The sequence below is a fragment of the Gadus macrocephalus genome, chromosome 5 (genome assembly GCF_031168955.1).
Source record: "Gadus macrocephalus chromosome 5, ASM3116895v1".
Taxonomy (NCBI): Eukaryota; Metazoa; Chordata; class Actinopteri; order Gadiformes; family Gadidae; genus Gadus; species Gadus macrocephalus.
The window spans coordinates 21,162,584-21,181,110 of NC_082386.1; the positions used below are offsets into that span (position 1 = coordinate 21,162,584).

Sequence of the window (18,527 nt, forward strand, 5' to 3'; positions counted from 1 at the left end):
GTTTACACAGCATCCCTGCAAATTCCGCCTCAACGTCGCCAACTAGTGGTGGAGAGAGGGGTGCTCTGGTCTGGTCTCCTGGAGAGGGGCTTAGGTCACCACTACCAACAAATAGCTGAAATAGACAAACCATTGCGACCCAGTTCAACCGGTACCAAGTCGAAATGAAGGGTGTTTTCACCACATTTCACCACGCTTATGGGCCTTATATTAGGCCTTATATTAGGCCTTAACTTAGGCCTTATATTAGGAATTGGTGAATCAAGCATTTCAAAGAGATGTGTCTATTGTCACGTTATGCACCTTTATTTTAAACATGACGTTACATTAATCGAGATCAGAACAAATAAATGCAATTAGGTGTGTTTAAATGCTCACATTTATTTTATTTGATCGCGGTAAAACAATAGAAACACAACATGTGAATGCTTCATAATAAATTTAAAACACACTCACCCAACGGCCTACACGTTTAAAGTAACCTAAAGCAGCCGTTCTATTGGACGCCTCTTCAGAACACAAACTGAATGTTGGTGGCCAGGGTGGGTTAGTTGGTGTGTGTTTGTGGCCAGGGTGGTGGGTTAGGTGGTGTGTGTTTGTGGCCAGGGTGGTGGGTTAGGTGGTGTGTGTTTGTGGCCAGGGTGGTGGGTTAGGTGGTGTGTGTTTGTGGCCAGGGTGGTGGGTTAGGTGGTGTGTGTTTGTGGCCAGGGTGGTGGGTTAGGTGGTGTGTGTTTGTGGCCAGGGTGGTGGGTTAGGTGGTGTGTGTTTGTGGCCAGGGTGGTGGGTTAGGTGTTGTGTTTGTGGCCAGGGTGGTGGGTTAGTTGGTGTGTGTTTGTGGCCAGGGTGGTGGGTTAGGTGGTGTGTTTGTGGCCAGGGTGGTGGGTTAGGTGGTGTGTGTTTGTGGCCAGGGTGGTGGGTTAGGTGGTGTGTGTTTGTGGCCAGGGTGGTGGGTTAGGTGGTGTGTTTGTGGCCAGGGTGGTGGGTTAGGTGGTGTGTGTTTGTGGCCAGGGTGGTGGGTTAGGTGTTGTGTGTTTGTGGCCAGGGTGGTGGGTTAGGTGGTGTGTGTTTGTGGCCAGGGTGGTGGGTTAGGTGGTGTGTTTGTGGCCAGGGTGGTGGGTTAGGTGGTGTGTGTTTGTGGCCAGGGTGGTGGGTTAGGTGGTGTGTGTTGGTGGCCAGGGTGGTGGGTTAGGTGGTGTGTTTGTGGCCAGGGTGGTGGGTTAGGTGGTGTGTGTTTGTGGCCAGGGTGGTGGGTTAGGTGGTGTGTGTTTGTGGCCAGGGTGGTGGGTTAGGTGGTGTGTGTTGGTGGCCAGGGTGGTGGGTTAGGTGGTGTGTGTTTGTGGCCAGGGTGGTGGGTTAGGTGGTGTGTTTGTGGCCAGGGTGGTGGGTTAGGTGTTGTGTTTGTGTGTATATAATGATATACATGATAATAAATACATCAAGATGATGAGTAACAGCATAGAACACTATACGATGATAATGGGTAATCGTTTAGAACAGTATATCATGTTAATTAGTAAACAAAAATATGATAATGAGTAACAGCAGTCTATACGATGATAATGAGCAATTATTTAGAATAGTATATCATGATAATTAGTAACAGCATAGAACAGTATATTATATAATGAATAACAGTATAGAACAGTATATCATGATATAAACATGATAAACATGATAATGAGTAACAGCATATAACGGTATATCAAAGTGCCTATAGAACAGTGTATAATGATAAACATATGATAATGGTGAGTACTAACTGTATGGATCTATATATCATGACAAAAGGTAATAGTGACTATAGGATAGTAAATGATATATACTGCTACCTGTCTAACCCTTCCTGTCTAACCCTTCCTGTCTAACTGTGTGTTTGCGTGTGTGTTTGCGTGTGTGTGTGTGTGTGTGTGTGTGTGTGTGTGTGTGTGTGTGTGTGTGTGTGTGTGTGTGTGTGTGTGTGTGTGTGTGTGTGTGTTGAAAGTTACAGGGAGAAGTCGCGAAAGAGAGACTTGAGTCGAGAGAGGAGGCGCAGAGAGAGAGAGAGAGAGAGAGTGAAAGAGCGAGAGGGAGAGGGAGAGCGAGGGCGAGGGAGAGAGAGAGAGAGAGCGAGAGGGGAGGGAGCAGAAAGAGAGACAGTCAGGGTTTCGGATTACATCGCATACCACCAACATCAAGAAATACATGAAAACGGCCCGTTCTGTACTGTTGGGATGCCCTGTTCCAGCCGGACCGCCAGCCGGGACGTGTGACAGCCACCCGGGACGTGTGACGACTTCCCCGGGCCGAGCAGCGCGGCTCCCGGGCGCCGCCGCCGCCTCTCCGCGGTGTAGGAGAGCTGGAGCGACCATGTTAGGTGGGTTTGGAGGACCGCAGATACTCTGCTGTTAGCTCTGGTTGCTAACTGCCATTTTCCCCAAATTTGTGACTTGAGGGCCGTGTCTAGAAGGGTGTAGCATATCTATGATGTATATATGATATACATATGAGATAGTTTGGGATATAAGTGAGATATGAGACGTTTACCGGCCGGTTGTGGTTTATTAAGCTCCGTTTCACCGTATTTCGGGGCTAGCTGCTGCTAGCCAGCAGGCTGAGGCTAGGCTACCCAGCTAGCGTATCCCAGCGGGGGGATAGGCCAGACCTGGCTTTCTGGGTTTCTTAGGAAGAACGACATTAGATGTGGCGTTTTGTTGTTGATATCTCCTGGTGCATTGGCGCAGATAGCAGCTCTTTCACCCCACCGCCACGGAGCAGGACAACGAGGTGATGGGTTCAAATGAGCTTCAAATGTACGGTTTCCCCACAGACTCCCAACATATCTGAACATCGTGAGGTTACTCTGGTCCTCCACTGAAGTGACATCGTGAGGTTCCTCTGGTCCTCCACTGAATTGACATCGTGAGGTTCCTCTGGTCCTCCACTGATGTAACATCGTGAGGTTCATCTGGTCCTCCACTAAGATGAAGTTCCTCTGGTCTTCCACTGAGGTGAGATCCAGAGTCCCTGTTCAACAGCGTTTAGATGATGAGCCCACCCCCCCCCCACCCAACCACCCCTCTGCAGCCATGTGTGACAGATTACTTTATTCAGCCTGTTTGGTGAAGAGCCACATTGTGTCAACGCTCAACAGATAACCTGGTCAATGGTAACAGCTGTCACTCTGTGTTCTTCTCAGATAGTAGGTTTTTATTATAGCACGCCATGCTTCGTGGGGATCTCTGACCTTAGCTGTCCTGAAGCCTCTAACCTGCGAGCTGCCCAGCTCTCTGGCCCCGTAGCCCAGGCTTTAACCTGCGGGCTGCCCAGCTCTCTGGCCCCGTAGCCCGGCCTCTTACCTGCTTGCTGCCTGGCTCTCTGGCCCCGTACCCAGGCCTCTTACCTGGACGCGGCCTGGCTCTCTGACCACGGCCTTAAACCTGCGAGCGGCTCTCCATTTTCCCTTTCAGAGCTTGTATTCGGGGAGATACGCCTCCTCTAGGGGTTTGGCATTTAGGTATCGAGCAATTAAGATCGGATAGATAACAGAGGACTACTTCGAAACATTTGTGACCAGTGACAATACGAGCCTATCCCTTTTACAACCTTTATCTGTCGGCCAGGGCTGAGAGATCCAGTTGTCGTGTCTTTAAGACACACAAACGGACTGATTATTAACCAGACAACTCCAGTCAATAGATTATGAGTCCAATCTTTTCCCAATAATAGTTTTGGAAAGGCAACCCTTAACCATTGAAGTATCCAGAGTGAAGCTGTTGATGTACTGTTAACGGAGTAAATTAATCCACGTTCTCTATGGTATCTGGATCTCTGATCTTCTGCTATTCCTGTATTGGACCATCCCCTGTGCCCTGGTGGACTACAGACTGCCCGTGTTGTTCTTGGTCTCACAACGGGGAGTGGACAGACTGCGATATGCAAAGGGCCTCAACATGTCTCTGACTCCTCAATCAACTCCTCTCGGCTAATGTCCGCACATATGTTTTATACATCGTCCGCATCCCTGCCACTGATTAAATGCGTTTAAAAGACCTTGGAAATGAAGGCGTTGGTGTGGAACTAAATATGCAAAGTGTTTTTGGCTTGTTTCTGAAGCTTTTCTAACCGCTGTGAGAATACAGACCTCGAATACAAACTGACCAGTCATTAACTTGTTGTTGACACTTTAGAATCAAGTTATAACGCTGGTTATTGTGAAAGAACAGTCGGTGTGTAGAGTTGTTTTGAATATTAAATGGTCTGAAGCTGTTGCCCTTACCGTCATCCTCACATTGTTTACATGGCTCCACTAAACCTGGAACCTGGTCCCCCATAGACCTACTCTAATATAACCTGGTCCACCATAGACCTACTCTAATATAACCTGGTCCACCATAGACCTACTCTAATATAACCTGGTCCACCATAGACCTACTCTAGTATAACCTGGTCCACCATAGACCTACTCTAATATAACCTGGTCCCCCATAGACCTACTCTAATATAACCTGGTCCACCATAGACCTACTCTAGTATAACCTGGTCCACCATAGACCTACTCTAATATAACCTGGTTCACCATAGACCTACTCTAATATAACCTGGTCCACCATAGACCTACTCTAGTATAACCTGGTCCACCATAGACCTACTCTAATATAACCTGGTCCACCATAGACCTACTCTAGTATAACCTGGTCCACCATAGACCTAGTCCACTAGACCTTGTCTAGTATAACCTTTCTGGCGTGGAGTGGGTCCCTTTTATAGGTGCTCAATGTATTCAGGTTATCGGTGGTGTAGCACCTGTACCCACCGGTGGTGTAGCACCTGTACCCACCGGTGGTGTAGCACCTGTAGCTACCGGTGGTGTAGCACCTGTACCCACCGGTGGTGTAGCACCTGTACCCACCGGTGGTGTAGCACCTGTACCCACCAGTGGTGTAGCACCTGTACCCACCGGTGGTGTAGCACCTGTACCCACCGGTGATGTAGCACCTGTACCCACCGGTGGTGTAGCACCTGTAGCTACCGGTGGTGTAGCACCTGTAGCTACCGGTGGTGTAGCACCTGTACCCACCGGTGGTGTAGCACCTGTAGCTAACGGTGGTGTAGCACCTGTGGTGTAGCACCTGTAGCTAACGGTGGTGTAGCTAACGGTGGTGTAGCACCTGTGGTGTAGCACCTGTGGTGTAGCACCTGTAGCTAACGGTGGTGTAGCACCTGTAGCTACCCGGTGGTGTAGCACCTGTAGCTACCCGGTGGTGTAGCACCTGCAGCTACCCGGTGGTGTAGCACCTGCAGCTACCCGGTGGTGTAGCACCTGCAGCTACCCGGTGGTGTAGCACCTGCAGCTACCCGGTGGTGTAGCACCTGCAGCTACCCGGTGGTGTAGCACCTGTAGCTACCCGGTGGTGTAGCACCTGTATGCCACGGGTTTATTATACCTGTGACACCTGTAGTGGCTCAGGTTTGGCTGGTGGGCCAATAGGAAGACGGATGGCTGCGCTCCCAAACCTGACAGACTAGCTGTTGTTTACTGAATGACATCATCTCTCTGGGAGCGGCACACCTGACGTTTCGGGCTCAGGTGTGCTTCCTGTAGCAGGGTGATCCTCTCTGCCTATCAGGAGGGCCGACAGAGGGATTATAAAGACAATTATCCTTCACTTTATTATTCAGACTACTGTGAGTAGAGTAGTGTGGTTTTGACTAGTAGAGTCGTGTGGTTCTGAGGATTTCTTTGAATAAGTCCTACTTTTGTAACCTAGTCATGGCCAAGTGTTCAGTGACTAACATCTTAGTCCTAACCTTAACCCTATAAATTCTTAGTTCTAAGCATAACCCTCTATATATCTTAGTCCTAACCCTATATCACTTATCTTAGTTCTAACCATAACCCTCTATCACTTATCTTAGTCCTAACCTTTATCCTTTATCACATGTCTTAGTCCTAACCTTAAACGTCTATCCCTTATCTTAGTCCTAACCTTAACCCTCTGTCACATATCTTAGTCCTAACCTTAACCCTATATCACTTATCTTAGTCCTAACCTTAAACATCTATCCCTTATCTTAGTCCTGACCTTAACCCTCTATCACTTATCTTAGTCCTAACCTTAAACATCTATCCCTTATCTTAGTCCTGACCTTAACCCTCTATTACATGTCTTAGTCCTAACCTTAACCATCTATCCCTTATTTTAGTCCTAACCTTAACCCTCTATCATGATGCGTGATAATGTTATTATTTTGTCCGGGATAATGTTGACGTGACATTTTCATATTGTTTCTCATCGGCATCGATTAGTTCCTCTGGAGCCCTGGATGTGCTGTGACTAGTAATCCTAATCCATCAAAATTTAACTGTAATCAGATTACCATCGCCTGCCCCTAATCCCAATGTTGGCGTTTTGATGAATTACAAATCAGTGAGCAGTGCGATTCCCGCAGCGAGGCGAATCATTTCTAGGTCATCGGCTGTCAAAGAGCTGGATTCTCATGCCATTTATATCCCCTCCCTCTTCTTTATATAACTCTTGGTTGGCTTCTTACTCCCGGGGGAGGAACGATGCCCGTGACTGAAGCGTTTTCAGTCTGTCATTATGTTTGACCAGATGTCCGCATGTTCTCACTTTTAGAGAAACGCTTTCGTTTTAAGCCTTTCTCATCATTGAAACATATTTGGCATCAAACCATCAAAATACTCTCATTGAGAGGACAAATGAAAGAACATAGAATCACAATAATGGAACTAAACATGGAGTCACGTATTTCCTCTTTCCGTAATACGAGGGACGGTCAATTCCGTGTTGACGTTAATAATTGGTTTTATCTGTTTTAAAGAGTGAGGAAGATGTGTCAAGAAACTGCACGGGATTGTGTTCCAGGAAGAGGATATGGTATTGTAGATATAGAATATCTAGATTGTGTATGCTGGGGTGTAACTGTGACTCCTGTGTGTCTGACAGGGAGGTGCTGCTCTACCAGGAGGTGCTGATCTACCAAGAAAGGGGCCGTCTCACGGCAGGATTCTCCTCCACAACGGAACGCACAAGATGAACTCCGACCTGGAGTGACCTTTTTAATGGGGCTTTTTTTTCTCCCGGAGGTGACCAAGTCGGCGATGAGCGGGGGTGAATAATGGCCAAAAACAAGGATGCTCGCCCCCCCACGTTCGCCGTCAGCGTGGTGGGCTTGTCGGGCACGGAGAAGGACAAGGGGAACTGCGGCGTGGGCAAGTCGTGCCTGTGTAACCGCTACGTGCGGTCGGACGCCGACAGCTACTACCCGGAGCACACGTCGGTCCTCAGCACTATAGACTTCGGGGGTCGCGTGGTCAACAATGACCACTTCCTGTACTGGGGGGAAGTGGTGCACCACGGCGACGACGGGCAGGACTGTAAGATCCAGCTCATCGAGCAGACGGAGTTCATCGACGACCAGACGTTCCTCCCGCACCGCAGCACCAACCTGCAGCCCTACAGCAAGAGGGCGGCGTCGGCCAAGCTGCAGTCGGCCGAGAAGCTCATGTACATCTGCACGGACCAGCTGGGTCTGGAGCAGGACTTTGACCAGAGGCAGATGCCCGACGGGAAGCTGGCCGTCGACGGCTTCATGCTCTGCGTCGACGTCAGCAAGGGCTGCAACAGGAAGTTCGATGACCAGATGAAGTTCGTGGGGAGCCTCTACGCGCAGATCGGCAAGACGAAAAAGCCCATCGTGCTCGCCGCCACCAAGTGCGACGAGTGCGTGGAGCAGCACCTGAGGGACCTGCAGTCCTTCGCCGCCGGCAAGAAGAACCTGGTGGTGGTGGAGACGTCGGCGCGCACCAGCACCAACGTGGACCTCTGCTTCCACGCCCTCGTCCAGCAGATGGACAAGACACGGGGGAAGCCCAAGACGGTGTCCTACCTGGACGCCTACAAGGTGCAGAGGCAGCACGTCGCCGTGGCGACGGACCGCTTCGAGAAGGTGGTGTTGCAGACGGTCCGGGACTACCACATCACGTGGAAGCAGGTGATGAACCAGCTAAAGGGACAGCCGGACTACGAGGACTACATCGTCATGGAGGGGACCCGCAAGGCCCGCAACACCTTCGCCCGGCACAGCGCGCAGCTCAAACAGGAGCACATCAGGAGGCGCAGGGAGGAGTACCTCACCGCGCTGCCCAAGACCCTCAACAACCTCCTCAACAACCTGGAGGAGGTCGAGCACCTCACCTGGTCCGAGGCCCAGAGCCTGATCCGGAGCCGACCGGACTTCCAGTGCTGGTTCGTGGTGCTGGAGCGCCCGCCCTGGGATGAGTCGGACCACATCGACAACAGCGACCGCCGCGTGCCCTTCGACCTCCTGAAGACGCAGGACGGCGAGCGCATCTACCAGAACCACGTGCAGCACCTGTTCTCCGAGAAGAGGCGGGTGGAGATGAAGGACCGCTTCAAGAAGACCCTGGAGCGGGTGCACTTCATCGGGGCCGGGCAGCCCTGGGAGGAGGTCATGTGCTTCGTCATGGAGGACGAGGCCTACAAGTACATCACCGAGTCGGACCGGCGCGACGTCTACAGCCGGCACCAGCTGGAGATCGTGGAGCGCGCCAAGGAGGACTTCCAGGAGATGCTGTTCGAGCACGCGGAGCTGTTCTACGACCTGGACCTGAACGCCACTCCGAGCTGCGACAAGATGAGCGAGATCCACTGCGTGCTGAACGAGGAGCCCCGGTACCGGGCGCTGCAGAAGCTGGTCCCCGACCGCGAGTCGCTGCTCCTCAAGCACATCGGCTTCGTCTACCACCCCACCAAGCAGACGTGTCTGAGCGGCCAGAGCTGCGTGGACCTGAAGGTGGAGCAGGTCCTCGCCAACCGCCTGGTGCAGCTGGACCACGGCCGCTCCAACCACTACTACAGCACCCCCAACCTCGACAAGATCAACCTCTGCCTCCTGGGCAAGGAGGGGCTGGCCCAGGAGCTGGCCAACGAGATCCGAGCGCAGTCCACGGACCGCGAGTACGCGCTGGACGGGCAGATCTACGAGCTGGAGCTGCTCCCGGTCGACGTCAACTCCACGCTGCTCTTCAGCCACAACTGGGTCGCCACCTTCAAGCCCCACGGCTGCTTCTGCGTCTTCAGCTCCATCGAGAGCCTGAACGGCGTGGGCGACTGCATCGGCCGGATCCGGGCGGAGATATCGCAGAGCCGCAGGGAGCGCTTCGCACAGCCGCTGCCCTTCATCCTGGTGCTGGCCAATCAGAGGGACGCCGTGTGTAAGAACACGCCCATCCTGCGTCACCAGGGCCAACAGCTGGCCAATAAGCTGCAGTGCACGTTCGTGGACATCCCCTCGGGGGCGTTCCCCCGGAAGTTCAACGAGCAGCAGGTGAAACAGGCCCTCCGGGCCGTGCTGGAGGGGCTGAAGCACAACTCCGACGCCCTGAGCCCCCTGCCCTCCATCAAGGACATGTCGGAGGCGGACCTGCGTATTGTCATGTGCGCCATGTGCTGGGACCCCTTCAGCGTGGACCTCATCCTCTCCCCGTTCCTGGACTCCCAGTGCTGCAGCGCGGGCCAGCCCGGCCAGGGCAACACCCTCGTCCTGGACAAGATCATCGGGGACACCCGGCGGAGGATCCAGGTGACGGTGCTGTCCTACCACAGCTCCATCGGCGTGCGCAAGGACGAGCTGGTGCACGGCTACATCCTGGTGTACTCGGCCAAGCGCAAGGCCTCCATGGCCACGCTGCGCGCCTTCCTGGCCGAGGTGCAGGACGTCATCCCCGTGCAGATGGTGGCCATCACCGACAGCCAGGCGGACTTCTTCGAGAACGACGCCATCAAGGAGCTGATGACGGAAGGGGAGCACATCGCCACGGAGATCGCGGCCAAGTTCACGGCGCTGTACTCGCTGTCGCAGTACCACCGGCAGACGGAGGTGTTCACGCCGTTCTTCAACCACGTGCTGGAGAGGAAGCCGGGCATCGAGAACGCCTTCATGCAGGACAGCTCGTCCCGCGACTGCTCCACCACCACGGCGGCCGGCGAGGACGTGTTCCCGTCCTCGCCCCACAGCCACTCCCCCGTCTACAACCCCTACTACGACTCGGAGGAGGACACGGAGGCCCCGCCCCCCTACAGCCCCATCGGGGACGACGTGCAGCTGCTGCCCACGCCCAGCGACCGCGCCCGCTACCGCATCGACCTGGAGGGCAACGAGTACCCCGTCCACAGCACGCCCAACAACGACCACGACCGCAACCACAAGGTGCCGCCGCCCGTGCTGCCCAAGCCGGTGCTCCCCAAGCCCGCCGTGCGGAAGCTGGACCCCAACCTGGTGCGCACCATCGAGGCGGGCATGCGCAGCACCCGCCGCTCCCCCCGAGGCACGCTGGCCCGCGGCGACGACGGCGGCGGCGGCGACGGCTCCGAGAACTACGCCGACCCCGCCGACACCCTGCTGAGGGCCAGGGGCTACGGCCACGACGACATCTACGCCGTGCCCGAGGACGCGCACGGCCTCATGGTCAGGGCGCGCGGCTCCCTGGGGGGGGGGCTGCACGGCGGCGAGCAGGAGAACGGGCTGGACCGGAGGTCGGGCGCCCGCCGGCCGTCCAAGTACAAGCACCGCTCCAAGATCCTGTTCAGCAAGACCAAGGCGTACCAGCGGCGCTTCCACTCGGACAGCGACGGCGAGGAGTCGGGGCGCGCCACGCAGAAGAAGAAGAAGGGGCGCGCCCACCGGGGCAGCGAGGAGGACCCCCTGCTGTCCCCCACCGACGGCTGGAAGGGGGGCATCGACAACCCCGCCGTCACCTCGGACCCCGAGCAGGACGACAAGAAGGTCAAGAAGAAGAAGAAGGCCCCCAAGGAGCCAAAGAAGGTGGGTGTGGTCTGGAGAGGGGGGGTGTGGTCTGGAGAGGGGGGGTGTGGTCTGGAGAGAGGGGGTGTGGTCTGGAGAGGGGGGGTGTGGTCTAGATATTGTGGGTGGGGTCGAGAGTTTGGGTGTGGTCTAGAGGGAGTGGGTGTGGTCTAGAGGGTGGGTGTGGTCTAGAGAGGGTGGGCTGTGAATGTGGGTGGGGTCTGAGTTAGGGCTGGGCGATTAATCGAATTTTGATCGCGAGTTCGAAAAAATTAACAATCTAGTTTTTCGATATATATATATATATTTTATAATTTTATCTTTTATAGAAAGGCTAGAACAGCTGGATACATATCTTTATATTATTTTAGATTGGAACATTTTCTTTTTTTACCATTTTGTGTGTTTTTAAGTTCTCAATTCCAATTTTTTTTTGGGAGAGACATGCTGAATAATAAAACATGTTTCAGCTTTCAGGACAGTTTGGCTGCTGGTTTAGGCTGGTTTAAGTTGGAATAACCTGGTTTAGGCTAGTAAAACCTGTTTTAGGCTTGTTTAGCCTGGTTTAGGCTTCTTTAGCCTTGTTTAGGTTGGTTAAGGCTGGTTTAGGCTGGATAGGCTTGTTTAGGCTGGATAGGCTTGTTTAGGCTAGTTTCGGCTGGTTTAGGCTGGATAGGCTAGGTTATAGACCCACATAGAGGGGGTTTCCCCCGTTGAAGGGGCGTTAGTTTGGGGAGCTGTGAACACTCCGTCTAACTATACGTATGCATTTAGAGATCTGTCTTCACATTAACGTTCACATCTATGATTCACACATTTGCAAATGGGATTACGAACACACAGATTTACAGTTTTGTGGAGCAACCAGTCCATAGCTACGTAGGGCTAGGTGTTAAGCCTAGCCCTTTACCGCCTAGCCCACATCTCAGCCAATCAGAGCGGCCCGAGCTGCTGTCGGCATGACAACTCTTTGAAGAGCTGGGGAGTGTGGGAAATCAAAGGAGCAGCTTGTTCAGTGCTCGACTTTGGTTTGAATCAAGCGGCATTCATCTTTTCTTCTTCCTACTCTGTTCTTTCACTCTGGCCACCACCCCACCACCTCCTCCTCACTATCCTCCCTCTCTCCCCCCTTTCTCCCTCCCTCTCTCCCCCCTTTCTCCCTCCCTGCCATCTGAGTATTCCGCCTTATCAGACCTCCATCCTTCTGTTTCTCTAACTATTCTTATGTTTTTATGTGTTGCTATGAGGATTGAAGAGATGAGTAATGCAAGAAACATTTCTGTGAAAACTGACATTACAGTTTATCTAATCTAATCTGCTCCTCACTCACTCACTATTCTCTCTCTTTAACTATACTCTCTCTCTCTCTCTCTCACTCTCTCTCTCTCTCTCTCTGTCTCTGTCTCTGTCTGTCTCTCTGTCTCTCTGTCTCTCTCTCTCTCTCTCTCTCTCTGTGTGTGTGTGTGTGTGTGTGTGTGTGTGTGTGTGTGTGTGTGTGTGTGTGTTTCTCTAACTATACTCTCTCTAACCACTTTATAAGGGTCAACATCTGGATAAAAATTTCTGTTTACATTTCCCTTCATGCTGCTTCTATTTATACCGTAGTCATTATTATATATTTGCTATTATTCAATTTTTATTTTATTCTAATTATGCATGTCAAGTATTGTAGTTTTATTTATTTGTCTGTTTAGGGTTAGCTCTCTTACTTGTGCTTCTTTCAGACTTTTACTTTTCTTTTACATTGCACCGTTGAAGGAGCCTGAGACTCATGAACTCCATTTGCCAGTGACTGCGTCTGTACCCGTTGTGCACGTGACCAATAGACCATTTTGAACGTTGCCTCTCTCCCTCTGTGCAGTCCAAATCGTCCAAGCCGGTGAAGCCCCTGTACCCCCCGACGAGGAGGACCTGGGACAGCAACTACTTCGGGGTCCCCCTCAACACGCTGGTGACCCCTGAGAGACCCATCCCCCTCTTCATAGAGAAGTGTGTGGACTACATCGAGCGCATCGGTGGGTCAACCAACTCACTAACTCGACCTACTAACTAACCGCAGATCACATTAACGCCAACACGTTACCAGTCATAGAACGCCGAACCCAGCAGTGTTGTTGCCTTGAGTTATCTCAGGCGCTAGGTGTGTGTCCACTGGTGATCAATAATACTATTGATCCATCGTGTCTCAGGGCTGACCACGGAGGGGCTGTACCGGGTCAGTGGAAACAAGACGGACCAGGACAACATCCAGAAACAGTTTGATCAAGGTAACACACACACACACACACACACACACACACACACACACACACACACACACACACACACACACACACACACACACACACACACACACACACACACACACACACACACACACACACACACACACACACACACACACACACACACACCTCTCTCACGCTCACCTACCTCTCACGCTCACAAGCGTGCACACAGGCCCTGTCTCACTCCTCATCCTGTCTCACTCCTCATCCTGTCTCTCTCCTCATCCTGTCTCTCTCCTCATCCTGTCTCACTCCTCATCCTGTCTCTCTCCTCATCCTGTCTCTCTCCTCATCCTGTCTCTCTCCTCATCCTGTCTCACTCCTCATCCTGTCTCACTCCTCATCCTGTCTCACGCCTCATCCTGTCTCACTCCTCATCCTGTCTCTCTCCTCATCCTGTCTCACGCCTCATCTTGTCTCACTCCTCATCCTGTCTCTCTCCTCATCCTGTCTCTCTCCTCATCCTGTCTCACTCCTCATCCTGTCTCTCTCCTCATCCTGTCTCACTCCTCATCCTGTCTCACGCCTCATCCTGTCTCACGCCTCATCCTGTCTCACTCCTCATCCTGTCTCACGCCTCATCCTGTCTCTCTCCTCCCCCTGTCTCACTCCTCCCCCTGTCTCTCTCCTCCCCCTGTCTCCCCTATCTCACTCCTCCCCCTTCCCCCCTGGTAGACACCGGTCTGGACCTGGTTCTGATGGACGTGGCGGTGAACGCGGTGGCCGGGGCGCTGAAGGCCTTCTTCGCTGACCTCCCGGACCCCCTCATCCCCTACACCCTCCACCCGGAGCTGGTGGAGGCAGCCAGTCAGTACACACACACACACACACACACACACACACACACACACACACACACACACACACACACACACACACACACACACACACACACACACACACACATACTCCATTTCAGGTTCAATATTTATTAAGTGTCTTATATTGTGTATCTAAGTGTGTGTGTGTGTGTGTGTGTGTGTGTGTGTGTTAATCAGAAATCTTAGATTACATGGAGCGACTGCAGGTGTTACGAGAGATTGTCAACAAGTTCCCTCCTGTCAACTACCTGGTCTTCAAATATATCATCGCTCACCTGAACAGGTAACTGACTCACCCTCACACCTATATCATCGCTCACCTGAACAGGTAACTGACTCACCCTCACACCTATATCATCGCTCACCTGAACAGGTAACTGACTCACCCTCACACCTATATCATCACTCACCTGAACAGGTACCTCACCTTCACACATGTATCATCACTCACCTGAACAGGTAACGCACCTGAACACATAAAGCATCACTCACCTGAACAGGTAACGCACCTGAACACATAAAGCATCACTCACCTGAACAGGTAACGCACCTGAACACATAAAGCATCACTCACCAGAACAGGTAACTCACCTTGTCCTTCACACACGTATCATCACTCACCTGAACAGGTAACTCCCCTTCACACACATAAAGCATCACTCACCTGAACAGGTAACGCACCTGAACACATAAAGCATCACTCACCAGAACAGGTAACGCACCTGAACACATAAAGCATCACTCACCAGAACAGGTAACTCACCTTGTCCTTCACACACGTATCATCACTCACCTGAACAGGTAACTCCCCTTCACACACATAAAGCATCACTCACCTGAACAGGTAACGCACCTGAACACATAAAGCATCACTCACCAGAACAGGTAACTCACCTGAACACATAAAGCATCACTTACCTGAACAGGTAACTCACCTTGTCCTTCACACACGTATCATCACTCACATGAACAGGTAACTCCCCTTCACACACATAAAGCATCACTCACCTGAACAGGTAACTCACCTGAACACATAAAGCATCACTCACCTGAACAGGTAACGCACCTGAACACATAAAGCATCACTCACCTGAACAGGTAACTCACCTGAACACATAAAGCATCACTCACCTGAACAGGTAACTCACCTGAACACATAAAGCATCACTCACCTGAACAGGGAGGCAGCAGACCTTTAGTCACAGGGCAGACGATGTGATGCAGAGTTCCACAAATGCTGATGTCGTGCGTGACCCGGTGACGATGTCGTGCGTGACCCGGTGACGATGTCGTGCGTGACCCGGTGACGATGTCGTGCGTGACCCGGTGACGATGTCGTGCGTGACCCGGTGACGATGTCGTGCGTGACCCGGTGACGATGTCGTGCGTGACCCGGTGACGATGTCGTGCGTGACCCGGTGACGATGTCGTGCGTGACCCGGTGACGATGTCGTGCGTGACCCGGTGACGATGTCGTGCGTGACCCGGTGACGATGTCGTGCGTGACCCGGTGACGATGTCGTGCGTGACCCGGTGACGATGTCGTGCGTGACCCGGTGACGATGTCGTGCGTGACCCGGTGACGATGTCGTGCGTGACCCGGTGACGATGTCGTGCGTGACCCGGTGACGATGTCGTGCGTGACCCGGTGACGATGTGGCGTCTCCACAGGGTGAGCCAACAGAGCAAGACCACCCTGATGACGGCGGAGAACCTGTCCATCTGCTTCTGGCCCACCCTGATGCGGCCCGACTTCGAGAACCCCGAGACGCTGTCCACCACCAAGCTGAGCCAGGCCGTGGTGGAGGACTTCATCCGCCAGAGCCTCTACTTCTTCTACGGCGGCGAGGTGGCCGACAGCTCCAGCAGCGAGGGCACGCCCCCGCCGCACCACTGCCACAACATGGTGGAGGTCCTGCTGCCCCTGCAGCTGCCCCCCCCGCTGCAGCCCCAGCAGATCCAGCACTCCCTGCCCCAGGACCCCCTTCTCCTCTAGAGGGCGCCCCCACACTCAGACTACAGGAGGGGTCAGAACGGGGGGGGGGGGGGTGTGTGTGTGTGTGTGTGTGTGTGTGTGTGTGTGTGTGTGTGTCTCTGACTGAATGGAGGTGTCGTTTTTTTTTTTCTTTATTTGCTCAAAGACACTCTGGCTGTCGACGGCTCTGATAACCACTAGCGTGTGGGGCGATCCTGGACCAGCCTAACCCGACCCGGGACAGCTGCGGCCTGGCCCCACACACCTGCCTTCCCCTGGCCCCCGGAACACAGAACCACTAGGAGCCACTAAGAGCCAGCAGGGACCACTAGGAGACACTATTGACCACTCGAAGTCACTAGGGGCCACAAGTGGTCACTAGGGGTAACTAGAGTTCCCTAGGAGCCAGTACGGACCACTAGGTGCGACTAGAGGGCACTGGGAGCCACAAGGCGCCAGAAGGACTTTGTTGATGGTATAGCACACTTGGGACCTCCTGCGCCCGCGGTCGGGTCCCTGCTTACCTGGGCTCCTCTAATACTACAGGCCCAGGCTGGGTTCGGGGCCTTCGAGATGGAGGTGAGGGGATCTAATTCCCTCACCCGGTGGTGAGAGAGAGACCCTGGTGTTAAAGTACTGGTGAACGTTGACCCTAAAGACAGCACACGCATGCGTCAAGTTATGTTTTGTATCGTTTTTTTCATCAGCAGACGCTTCTGTCGTTTTAGTGTGTGTGTGTGTGTGTGTGTGTGTGTGTGTGTGTGTGTGTGTGTGTGTGTGTGTGTGTGTGTGTGTGTGTGTGTGTGTGTGTGTGTGTGTGTGTGTGTGTGTGTGTGTGTGTGTGTGTGTGTGTGTTCGGAGCAACATGGAGGGCCCCTGTCCGTCTGGACTGCAGTGCAATGCGTTCTGGACGGGTCGCGGCGGGGGGGTCACTCGGTAGCATGTCTTGTTTTAACCTTCACTGGTCCCGAAGCCGCTCCATCCCTGGATGTCGCATATTTTTGGTTATAAGTCAGAAATAGTTTCCCTAAAGTAGAGGAGAGAAATCTATAAAAGTATATAAATAAATCTATATAATAAATCTAAAGAAGCTGAGGGTGGCGTTGCCACGGTACTCGGCTCACACTACAACCTCTTGTCTCGGAGCGACGTGGCGTTCTCCCCGCACCACGGACTTCTGCTTCTGTCTTCTTCCCTACAGTGTTTTCTCGAAGATTCTGATCAACGTGTTCAAACCTGCTGTTGCTCGTCCCACTCTCCCCCCCCCCCCCCCCCCCTGCCTTCCTCCTCTCCCCCCTCCCTGGCCCTCCCCCTCCCCCAGAACAGAACAGGACAAACTGGATTTCTCGTGCGTAGGACTGAGGACTGTCCGCCGTGCGCTGCTGTGTCCCAACAGGTCCCCTTTGTGCGCTGACCAGAGGTCCGTGCTCACACCCTGAGGAACACGAGTCCTCCCTGAAGGCCTCTGTTGGCGTTGACATGGAGAGTGGAGGTGTAGCCCCACGGGAGTGCAGCCTACAGTCAACATGCTTCTCGGGGGAGGGGGGACCTGAACCTACCCACCCCACAGAAGTATTTGAGCGGAGCGTGTAAAGATAAGCACATTGTTCTGACCTAGAATCCTCCAGGATCTTTGAATATGGCCTTCCTGTCGGGGCCCTCTCTCCTACCGTAGTTCAGGGACTTAAAGGGAATTCAGGCTGAGTCCCGAGGGGCCCACGCCGACCGCTTGGAGGTGGGACGCTCATCGCTCTGCGCATGGCGCTCCGCTCTATAGCACACCGCCGCTAGACACGCCGTAGATCCTCGTAGACCACGTAACCTTCATGTGATGAGTTCGCTGGGCACTGCCTTCTAGGGGGGGACCAGAAGTGTCCTCTGGTTGGGGACGGGGGGGGGGGCTGGACCCAGGGACCACTGAATGCGTCTCTGGGGGTCCGAGGTGAAGGCGTTGAGGCACTCCTACAACAGACGAGGGGAGGTTCTACCCACAGTCTATTGTTGATGATTTAAGGTTTTTAATGTAGATTCCCATCCAACATAAGACTGTCGTCATCATTTTGTTCATAAGATCTGCTTGCTTCCTCAAACTGGTGTACAAACCGAGTCCCACTTTAACCTCATCTGCTGTGTATTATAGTAAATAAACATTTTGTCAAATGAGAAACTCTAAAGCAACCTTTCTTTCTCCATAATGTTTCCAAATAAAGTTTTGTTTTTCCAACTATGGAGTGGGGTGTTTTGTTTGATTGAATGCAGCATTAAAACACTCATCTAGATAGGCTATAGGCCTACAAATATTAACAGCATTTAATTATGCAGTTAGTTATAGATATTAGATAAACAATATTATATAATATTAGATGTACAGTATTAGATGATAATGTATAAAAGGATGATAATATTAGACGATATAAGATGCTAATGATATAAGATTTAATAAGATGATAATGCTATTTGATGTTAATGGTATTAGAGGATATTAGATGATAATGATATTAGATATAAGATGATAATGATAGTCAATAATGGTATAAGATGACAATATTAGATGATAATGAATTTAAATATACTATATTAGATGATAATATAAGATGATATAAATTGATAATGATA

At 52.4% G+C, this 18,527-nt stretch overlaps 1 protein-coding gene across 2 annotated transcripts; it reads left to right on the top strand.

The window, feature by feature from the left end:
- The first annotated feature begins 2,010 nt into the window (after positions 1-2,010).
- arhgap5 (Rho GTPase activating protein 5) lies at positions 2,011-18,135 on the top strand. Of its 2 annotated transcripts, XM_060051338.1 has the most exons (8): positions 2,011-2,353; positions 2,807-2,987; positions 6,948-10,848; positions 12,689-12,842; positions 13,017-13,094; positions 13,791-13,922; positions 14,114-14,219; positions 15,608-18,135. In XM_060051338.1, exons 3-8 carry the CDS (start codon positions 7,120-7,122, stop codon positions 15,930-15,932), a joined length of 4,524 nt encoding a protein of 1,507 aa, XP_059907321.1. In that variant the 5' UTR covers positions 2,011-2,353; positions 2,807-2,987; positions 6,948-7,119; the 3' UTR covers positions 15,933-18,135. The 2 variants fall into 2 exon arrangements, with proteins under 2 accessions (XP_059907321.1, XP_059907320.1); XM_060051337.1 differs by lacking the exon at positions 2,807-2,987.
- Positions 18,136-18,527: the final 392 nt, after the last annotated feature.

What these genes read in the sequence shown, in the direction of transcription:
- arhgap5 (XM_060051338.1), top strand. Translation starts at nt 7,120, where the DNA reads ATGGCCAAAAACAAGGATGCTCGCCCCCCCACGTTCGCCGTCAGCGTG. An exon ending in GGACTACATCGAGCGCATCG is followed by an intron (nt 12,843 to 13,016) that starts GTGGGTCAACCA and finishes ATCGTGTCTCAG; the next exon opens with GGCTGACCACGGAGGGGCTG. An exon ending in ATCATCGCTCACCTGAACAG is followed by an intron (nt 14,220 to 15,607) that starts GTAACTGACTCA and finishes GCGTCTCCACAG; the next exon opens with GGTGAGCCAACAGAGCAAGA.